At 39.2% G+C, this 10,845-nt stretch overlaps 1 protein-coding gene across 1 annotated transcript in view; it reads left to right on the top strand.

The window, feature by feature from the left end:
* Positions 1 to 3,801: 3,801 nt before the first annotated feature.
* Positions 3,802 to 10,845, top strand: part of PI4K2B (phosphatidylinositol 4-kinase type 2 beta) — a 30,281-nt gene continuing 23,237 nt past the window's right edge. Inside the window, 1 exon segment of the mRNA XM_065878091.1 lies at positions 3,802 to 4,114. Within this exon segment, the coding sequence (XP_065734163.1) occupies positions 3,802 to 4,114 (313 nt within the window).

Below are 10,845 nucleotides of genomic sequence, written 5' to 3'. Positions count from 1 at the left end.
AAACAGTTATTATACATATATGCAAGGACATGAAAAAGTATATGGTCAAAATAATGAATTAACAGAAAAAGTCAGCAGAGATATAGAAATTCTAAAAAGAGAGAGGGAGAGAGAGACAAATGGAAATTCTAGAACTGAAAAGTACAAAATTTGAAATAAAAAATTCACTGGGTAGTCCTAACAGCTATTTAGAAATGGCTGAAGGGTTGGTAAACTTAAAAACAGGTTAAAAGAAATTATCCAATCTGAAAAACAGAGATAAAAACTATTGAAAAAGATGGACAGAGCTCTACTAGCCTTCAAGACAATATTAAAGAGCCTAACATACATGTAATAGGAATCACAAAAAGAAAGGGAAGAGAGAATGGGGCAGAAAATTTTTTGAAAAAATAATGACAGATTTCCCCAAATTTGGTAGAATACATAACTTTAAAAATGAATAAACCCAGCAAAACCCAAGCAGGATACATAAAAAAAGAAATTCATACCACAAACATCATGGTCAAACTATTGAAAACCAGATAAAGAGAAAATCTTAAAGGCAGCTAGGGAAAAATGACATAGTAGAAATTGAGTGGGTGGGTAGAGGGACAGGATTCAGAAACAACAAAAGCTAGAGGACAATGGAATCATATTTTTAAGAGTTAAACTGGGAGCAGGGGTAGGGGGCAACGTCAATCCAGAATTCTATATGCAGAGAAAATATTCTTTGAAAATGATAGTGAAAGATGACTTCAGAGAAACAAAAACTTAGAAGTTATACATTACAAGAAATGCTTTTAAAAAATTATTCAGAGGGAAGGGAAATGATATTAGATGAAAATTCAGATCTATGCGAAGAAATAAAGGGCACTGGAAATTGTAAATATGTAGGTAAATAGAAAAGAATATACATTTTTAAAATTTCTTTAAAAGATGTAATTGTTTAAGGCAAAAATAGTTCACTGCATTTAAACATAGGTGGGCCTAATGTATATGAAAGCAATCATGTAAAGGATGGAGGATAAATAGAACTACACTTCTGCAAGGTTCTTACATTTTACATCAGTTACTACAACATGAGGTCTACATGCATTGAGACACTTTAAGCATGAATATGCTAGAGTAAGCACTAAAAATTCATGTAAAGAAGTTTAGTGGAAGGTCAATAAAGGAATAAAGATGAAATATAAACAAATATTGATTAACCCAAATGAAAGCAGAAAAGGAGAAACAAAAGAACAAAAAAGGGATGAAACAAATGGAATACAAATTGCAAATAATAATAGACTTAAAATCCAATGATATTAATCTTATGTTAAATGTAAATAGACTAAAAACTCCAATTAAAAGGCAGAAATTATCAGACCGGATTTTTTTTTTTTAAATCAAGAACAAACTATAGGACTTCCCTGGTGGCACAGTGGTTAGGCATCTGCCTGCCAATGCAGGGGACCCAGGTTTGAGCCCTGGTGCGGGAAGATCCCACATGCTGCTGAGCACCTAAGCCCGTGTGCCACAACTACTGAGCCCATGTGCTGAGACTACTGAAGTCCACATGTCTAGAGCCCGTGTTCCGCAAGAAAAGAAGCCACCACAATGAGAAGCCTGCACACCACAACAAAGAGTAGCCCCTGCTCGCTGCAACTAGAGAAAGCCTGCTCACAGCAAGGAAGACCCAACATAGCCAAAAAAAAAGAACCAACTAGAAGCTATCTACAAGAGACACATATTTAATATAAAGATACAAATAGATTGAAAAGGAAAAAGATTTACCAGGCAAACAGTAAACATAAGAAAGGTGGAGAGGTTGTATTATTATCAGACAATATAGAATTCAAGCCAGGAGTATTAAGAGAGATAAGGAGGGGCAGTTCATGAAAGAAGGAAAGAGAAAGAAAGAAAGAAGGAAAGAAAGAAAGGCAGGGAGGGTTAAATCATCAGGAAGACTTGAAAGCCTAACAGAAGACATAAAAATCATATATATATATGCACCTAATAACACAACTTCAAAATGCATAAAGGCAAAGCTCATCAAACTAAAAGAAGAAATAGACAAATCCACATTCACAGATTGTAATAGTCTCCTTTCGGTGAGTGATAGAACAACTCAATTTAAAAATCCATAATGATATAGTTGATCAGAATAACACTATCAATACCAAACTGAATTAATATTTATAGAAAAAAATTGACAGTTATATAACTACTCAACTGCAGAATACACATTCTTTTTTAAAGCATACATGGGATGTTCACCAAGGGAGATAATATGGTGGGTTATGAAATGAGTCTCAATAAACTCCAAAAGGTTGAAATTTTAATGACTCTTCTCTGTCCACAACAGAATTAAATTAAAAATCAGTAATAATAACCAGGAATCATTTTGCAGTATATACAAATATTGAATCATTATGTTGTATACCTGAAAGTAATATAATGTCATATGTCAACTATACTGTAATTAAAAAAAAATATCTAGGGCTTCCCTGGTGGTGTAGTGATTAAGAATCCGCCTCCCGGTGCAGGGGATGCAGGTTCGAGCCCTGGTCCGGGAACATCCCACATGCTGTGGAGCAACTAAGCCTGTGCACCACAACTACTGAGCCTGCATGCCACAACTACTGAAGCCTGCGCACCTAAAGCCCATGCTCCGCAACAGGACAAGCTACCACAATGAGAAGTCCACGCACTGCAACGAAGAGTAGCCCCTGCTCACCACAACTAGAGAAAGTCCATGCGCAGTAACAAAGACCCCACGCAGCCAAAAATAAATTAATTAAAAATAGTGTATATGTGTCTATCGCAATCTCCCTAAAAATATATCTATATAATAATTTAAAAATAGTATCTAGAAAAGCCCCTGAATATTTGGAAATTAAACAACACACTTCAAAACAGTGAGTCAAAGAAGAAACAATAAGGGAAATTTAAAACTACTCTGTACTGAATGAAAATGAAAGCACAACATATTAAAACTTGTGAAATGCAGATAATGCAATGCTTAGAGGGAAATGCATAGCTTTAAATGCTTATATGAAAAAAATAGAAAAGTCCAGAATCGGTAATGTAATCTTCTACTCTAATCAGCTAGAAGAGGAAATCAAATCCCAGTTAAGTAAGAAGAAGGAAATAATAAAGAACAAAAGTCAGTAAACTAGAGAATAAATAATCAATGGAACCATAGATGGCTTTTTGAAAAAATTTAAAATTTTTATAAACTTCTGACCATATTAGTCAGTAGAAAAAAAAAGAAAATGCAAAATACCAAAATCAGGGATGTTTGAAAAAGTGACAAGGTCCTGGCTCTCGTGGACTTCTAGTGGGGGAAACATGTTACATGGTCATACAAAGAAATATACAGGTATAGATTGTGGTAAACTCTATGAGAATTCTGCAGGGGAGGGAGAGGCCGATTGGGGCTGGAGAGGGGCACCTCTGCAGAAGTAAGTTAACTTCGACCCCTTCGCTCAATGAGGAGTAAAGTCAGCCCCTCCCGGCGTCTTCCCGGCCCCTAGGAGGCAAGTGGCGGCCCCGCCCCGCGCGCCGCGCTCCGCCCCGCCCCCCCCCCCCCCCGCGCGCCGCGCTCACCCCCCAATCTCAGCCGCCCCGGCCCTTCCGCGCAGGCGCGGGACGGGCGGGAGGTGGGGCTCGGCCGGCGGCGGGGCGGGGCAACCGCCGGGCGGGCACCGAGCGGAACCACACACTAGAGAGGTGCTTTCGTTCAGACCCAGCGGCGCCGGTTCCCCGCGATGCCGAGGCCAGATCCGGACGCCTCGCCTCTCTGAGTCGGTCTCAGCGCGGAAGGCACAGAGGGAGGCCATGGCGGAGCCCTCCGAGCCCCGGCGGCAGGCGTCCGCGGGCGGCGGGAACCTGGAGGAGGAGGACGAGGAGGACGAAGAGCGGGAGCCGCTGCTGCCGCGGATCGCCTGGGCCCAGCCGCAGAAGGGCGCTCCGGGGGGCGCCGTGCGGCTGGAGAAAGCTGTCGGGGAGGAGGGCGCGGCCTCCCCTAACCAGGCCAGTGACCGGGAACTGCTGCTCCTGCCCAGGGATGCGTCTTTCTTCTCTTCCCTGAGTTTGGGGTGCCTGCGGAGCTCGCCCACCAACCTGGACCGGAACCACCCCGTGGGTTCAGGTGCGATCCGGCTTTTCCCTTCCCCGGCGCCCTGCCAGTGCGCCTGTCGCCGCCGCCGCTCAGCCCCCCATTCAAGCCCCTCCTTGGGTCCCTACCCCCGGCTTCTTTCGCTGTCTCCCGCTAGCCCTTGCCTAGTAGGAAAGGCTCTTCACCGGGCATCAGCTCCGGCGCACAGGCCGAGGGGTCAGCCGCTGGGCACACCTTGGACACCTCGCCTTTCTTTTCTGCTCCCCCGTTTACTCGCACCTTTTCCAGGGGCTATAGGCTGCTTCACGTGAGGCCTGGGGTTGTCATTAAACACTGATCCTTGAGGCCTCCCCTAAGAGTGAGCCTAAACTTTTGTAATCAGACGGGAAAAGTTAACACTGTAAAATGACGTAAGTTGTTTGCTCAAGTTCGGACTTGAGTTTGGGGTTAAGAACCCTGAGCTACCAGGAGAGTTGGTGAATTTGCAAGGTGGATGACAGCCGAGAGATAGAGAGCAAGAATATCCGGTTGCCTCTGGGACACGTTTCAAAAACTTTTGAAGTTAAATATTGTTACTGTAACATTAGCCAGAGGGCGCAGAAGCAGTTGAATTTCTGTACCTGCTCTCTCTCTTGCAAAGTTTCCTTTCTTGAGTCATTTCTATTTTTATACTTTAAAAAAAAAAGAAAAAAATTTTTCACTGTTAAGCAGACTGACAGCCTCAGGTGAAAGAGAGGATAATTGAAATGATGTTGAAAGGTATGCGACTGCAGGCATTGATATTTATTGATAAATCGAATTTTTTGCCATGATCGAGCCGAATAAGGCTAATTTGATAGTAAAATAGAATAGGCTTGTAAGAGTCCTAGGTAGAGCTGAGACAGGCTAGTTTGTAAAATGGCCATGATAACACCTACTTGCTGGTGGTAAGGATGGTTTAAATGATGAGATGTGTGCATTGTGCCTGGAGTTTCATTCCACCTGTGAGCTTAAAGAAAAGGCACAGAAAATGTAGTTTTCATTAATGCTGCTTAAGTTTTTCTGGAGTGGTTAGATTTTACATGTCCTGCTATTAGTACAGTAATGGGGCTTCTACAATTTAAAGAATTCTGGATAGAGTAGGTTATTCTAGTTGTAGTTGAATTTATGGTCAAATATTCTAGAGTAAATAAATCAGAGCAGCCCAAGGGAAGCAGACTTTAATGAATAAAGCTTTAACAAACCTGTCTAATATACAGATCGGCTAGCTACCATTCTGTTAGCTTTTGGATGCACTGACAGTACAACATTTAACAGAACAAACAAATATGCCTTTGCAATCAAATCACAAATGGATCCACATTCACCCAGCTACATTGATAATATGGGTATATATTACCTAGAAACCGGTCTGTGAAGTAACTAAGATTTGTGCGGCTAGCTTGCCTTTTTATACCCAAAGTTACCTGTGTAGCTAGATTTTAAAAGAGCCTAAAACCTTACAAATGCATTTATTCTATGAAGCTGAGGTTTTGTAAACAAATGATATTAAGGCTAGAGAAAGTCAAAGTGGAGATAGAGTATAATATTTGAATACAAATGGATTATTAAAGAGAATTCCAACCTTTTGAATGGCAGTAACTTACTTATATCAGTTTACAGTTTGCTAAGATCTTTTTTTTTGTATATTTCATTAATTCTCACAATAGCACAGCAAGTTAGTTATTTACCCCCATCCTGAGTGTGAAGACTGAAAATGAATGAAAACTGTAATAACTAGTAGTTGATAGAACTTCAGAGGTAAGCCAAGGTCAAGGTCCAGGAAGTGGAAAAGCCAGACTGAACCTAGTTTTTTCATGTCCTACAGTTTTTCCATTTTGCTGTAGATCCCCAAGTGTTATAAAATAATTGTTAACGTTTGTTTACTTATTATGGAGGTCTTATTTTTAATGGATTTAAAAACAGTTTTGAACTGTAAAAACTATTTTTAAAATTTCAAACCATTCTCCTAGAAAGTTCATGATTAATTTAACTAGATGATTAAGTTTAGTTATTTTTTGAGTCCATTAACTTGCTTTGTCCTTTACCATCCAATTTCCATGAAGCCACCTCTCTAGTTCCAAGATATTCTTGCCTTTAGATTAATATTAACATCATTTATGATACTTAACTATTTTATGTAAACAGGAGCTTTATGTACTTTACCCAGTGGAAGAATGTCATATGTCTGTTATCTTTACTTGAACAAGACATGTGACAAAGTCTAGAACCAGCATAAACATAGTGTTGTGGGATCAATGTCAAAAGGATTAGTGGCATTCCTTGTTCCAGTTGTCATTTTAATCAGTGAGTTGAAGAGTAGTAAAGATGATAATAGTTAATACCCACAAAACTGTTAGTACATGCAGAGGGCATAGTTCTCTGTGCTTCACATATATTAATTTAAAACGAACCCTATGGATGTGAGCACTATTTTTTATTTATTTTCATTTTAAGGAAGCACAGAGAGGTGAAGTGAAGGTCCCAGTTAATATAAACCAGAGGCACTTATCAGTTTTGTTGGAGAGCCTGGCAATTAGAGAATGGTGTTAGAATTCGCAAAGAGCTTCTGAAGTAAAAGAAAGTGTGTGTTTATAAGCCATTTAATGATTCATGGTGGCTTATAAATGTACGAACAAAATAAAATCATTTAAAAGTAAGGAAGAAATATGAGAATGGAAAATAAGAGCAATGAAATAAATAAGATGGGGGCCGGAATAAGAGTACACAAAATTAACATCACACACTCGATACAGGCAGCCCACAAATTTGATATTTAAGATTACCGAGCAGCCAACTTGAGAGAAACACAATCACTCTGTCCATAAAGTTAAAACAGACTAGTTATTTGAACCAAAACAAAACTGGCAAAGGATAAACTGTCATGTATTCTCTTGGAGAAGAGATTACATGCTGAGTAATATCTTGGTAATAAAAGTGATGACTTTCACAGGAGTGTTGCTTACAACTTCCCTGAAGTTCATTTCAGTAGAAGTAATTCTAGTGGGTGGTGTTATCAGTATTGCTGGGTCTAGATTCGAGATCCTGATAGTCTGGCTTAATTTAGAGGAAGGTATTAGAAGAGTGGATATCCCGAGGATCTTGACAATCCTCCAAAGCTGAACTTTTGAAAGGGAGTGAGCAGCAGTGTGTTGGAGATTATTCCTCAACCAATAATTAGAATACACTTATTCTCGTTTTCCATTTATTGCAGAGATCCATCATTCAGCAAATGTTTCAGTGTCTGTGGGGTGCCAGTGGAAATTGAGGCCTTGGGGAAACAGTGGTGGCCAGATATCAAATGGATGTCCAGTCACGAGCCTTGTCCCCATGCAACCTTATAACCTCATGAAGGAAAGAGTCACTTAAAACAAACAGTTCTAACAGAGGATATATGTGCTTGGATGGGGAAAGCCAAGGCTTCCATAGAGCCATACCCTGGATTTAGGGGCCAGGGAAGATTTAGCAGAGGAAATAGCATCCGAATTGAGACTTGAGGATGAATAGCACTGGAACCCCTGAGGGTTCCTGTTTGGGTCAGATCGCCAAACTTGTGAGCCAGCCACTTTTCTTTTTAGAAAATATTCTGGCCAATGGGTAAGATATATTCCCAACCCTTAGGTGAGGAAGAGTTCATTTTGATTTATTTATTTAAAATGAGAGCTTGATAAGTTACCATGCACACTTATATAAAACTAAATATAAGAGGTTATACAAGGGGTTCTCTTAATCCATTTTCAATTTCTGCTTATCAGAGGATCAGCTGTAACCCTTAAGTGTGGTTAAAGGTTTGTTAATAATTAATTCGCAAATTTATTGAGGGTTTACCATGTGCCAGGTACAGTTTTAAGCACTTGGCATATATCACAGGACAAAACAAAGCTCTCTGCCCTCCTGGAACATAGATCATTTTGTTATAGCATTGCAAGGTGGTCAGATGAAGTCGAAGGATGGATAAGAATTAGCCATAGAAAGGAAACTTGGCATATACATCAGAACAGCATGGACAAAGGTTCGGAGGGTGGGCTGGATGCCTTGTGAAAAGTGTGGAGTTTGAATAGGACTGGAACTTGACTAGAAGGCCACTGCTTCTTGGAGGAGTGCCAAAGAGAGTATACAGAGATAGAACTCACATGCTCCTCAGAAAATTGGAATATTTTTTGATACAGGGACAAATAAAAATCTCATAGTTTATTTCTTAAAAGGGAGAAAGTAATTTTAACTGAACAAAATTTAAAGAAGATATAGCTAATTAAGCCCTCAGCTATTAAAAATCAAACCAAACAATGACAACAAACCTTCAAACCAAATCTCCATGGCACATTTATCTTGAAGTGTAACTTTAGGGTGTGTTCTCCAAGTTAAACTCATTGCTAAATACACATTTAGGTAAATAAAATGAAGAAAGTTGTAGAATGTAATTGTGAGTTATGAATCAGAAAAATTACTAAAAAATAATTACTTTGATTTTTAGAATAGTTGATATATAGTCTTTTTTTTTTTTTTTTCCTGGCAGTAGTTAGGTAGGACCAGTTGTCTTTTAAGTGCCTTTCTGGATTGTGATGGTAAATCCAGACCATTTTCAAAGAATGCCAGTTTTCATGTAGGGAGATAATCTCATTTGTCTCCAAAAGAGTTGCTCATTAAAGGGACAAGTTAAAGAAAAAGAGATTGAGAACATCCAGGCTGATTTTTTAGGAATCTTTCTGATCTGATTTTGGTTGAAGCTGAATTATTAAGTATTCAGAGTATGATCCTGGGCTCCATGAGAGTAACAAAGGCAGGTTCTATGATGAACTCATAAAGCTTAACCCATGAAGCAATTTGATAACATCTAATAGTAATGTCAAAGTCTGCACATAGTTTCCAAAAGAATTGCTCAAGTACAGGATGGGAGAGACCAAAAGGGGTCCAAGAGTTTAGCCATTTCAACATGAATTAGTATGACAGGACTCCTAAACAACGATTGTAATACTTGAGTGCTTCTTATTTTGGTATAGTGTCAAGACTGAGAGATATCTCTATTCTCTGCAATGGGTTGCTTGATTCTGGAGACCATATTTTAAAGTGGCACATTGAAAACTGAAGCATGAAACAGGAGGGCAACTCGGATGCTGAAAAGCCTGAAAATACTTCCATATGGAAGGAGGCAGAGAATAGAGGAGACTTAGGGGAGCATGAAATGATCTTCAGCTATTTGAAGGGCTATCCCTGGGAAGAGAGGAGTAAGTAGACTTTTGTTTTGCTCCAGATGGCAGGTCTGGGACATTGGGTGAAACTACAGGAAACCTATTTCTGAAAAAGAAAGAAGTTTATATTTGTTTTCAAACAAACACAAAAAGTATGGAAAAAGGAGTGATCTGTCTTTGAAAGTGTTTAAACATTGGTCCAGAGACCACCTGCTGGTGATGTATTATGGAAAGTACATCAGTACTGTGAGCAAAGTTGAAATAAATAGCTTTTCAAGTTCTTTCTTGTTAAGAGCCCTGATCTAGAAGAAACATCATTTGACTAATGATAATTATTATTGGCATATTCTGCCACACAAATAATACTTCATTTATTCATTTAAATGCTTATGAAGAACCCACTAAATGCCAATCCCTCTTCCAGGTGCTAGGGATGCACAGTGAACAAGAAAGACAAAGTTTCTCCCTTCATTCTTAAGAATTTTCATGGAATAGATCTGGAAATAGTATATCAATTGTATAGACATGACTAAGGTACTTGGATTATTTATTCTTTTAAGTAGGTTAAATATGCCCAAGGGCCCTTTTTGTAGTATTTTTTCTCAGCATAAACTTTTAGAAATTAGTAAATAATTGTTTTGTTTATGTCTGAATTAAGGAAAATTTTAAATTAAGGAAAGTTTATAGTTTGAATTTTCGTAAGATTGACGTGAATAGCACTTAAATGCCTTTCAGAGTAAAATGTGAATAATTTTTGGCTTGTCTACCACTTTAAATGATTAATTACCACTTTAAATGATTAACTCTGCAAGTGTTTATTGAATGCCTTTTATGTTCCAGGAACTATAAAAGTTCTGGGTATATAGCAGTGAGAGAATCCTTGTCTTCTTGGAGCTCACAAAATAAATAAGTTATATAATATGTTAGGTGATAAGTGCTAACCAGAAAAATAAAGTGGAGGTTAGGGGAGATTGGGTAGGGTCTTGGGGGCCAATATAAGAACTTAGAGTTTTTCTTCAAGTGAGATGGAGAACCACTGGGCGGCCCTGTGAGTGAAAGTGCTGAGTCCTAACCACTGGACCACCAGGGAATTCCCTGACTTACATTTGAAAAGGATTACCATACCTTCACTGTTGAGTGTAGAGAGATCAGTTAGGAGACTCTTGTAACAATCTAGGCTAGAGGTGATAGTGACTTGAATCACATGGAAGGAATGGAGGTGGTAAGAGGTGGTTAGGTTCTGGATATTCATTTAAGGTAGAGCTACACAGCTTGCTGTTGGCTGTGGGGGGGTGAGGGTGTGAGATCATGGATGATTCCAAGGTTTTTTGCAAGAGCGCCTAGAAGATTTGGAGTTGCCAGTAACTAACACAGGGAATACTGGGAGTGAAGCAGTTGAGAGGAAATGAAGAATTGAGTTTGAGGCAGTAAAGTTTGAACTGTCTACTAAACATCCAAATGGAGAAGCTGAGTATAATAGTCTGGGGTTCAGGGCAGAAGTCCAGGCTTGAGATATAAATCAGGGAGCCATCAGTGCTGATGAGGGAGAGAAGAGGG

Source organism: Phocoena phocoena, chromosome 5, assembly GCF_963924675.1.
Source record: "Phocoena phocoena chromosome 5, mPhoPho1.1, whole genome shotgun sequence".
In the NCBI taxonomy this organism is placed as follows: Eukaryota; Metazoa; Chordata; class Mammalia; order Artiodactyla; family Phocoenidae; genus Phocoena; species Phocoena phocoena.
Note: the sequence above shows the minus strand (reverse complement) of the source record. Positions and strands in the feature narration are given on the sequence as shown.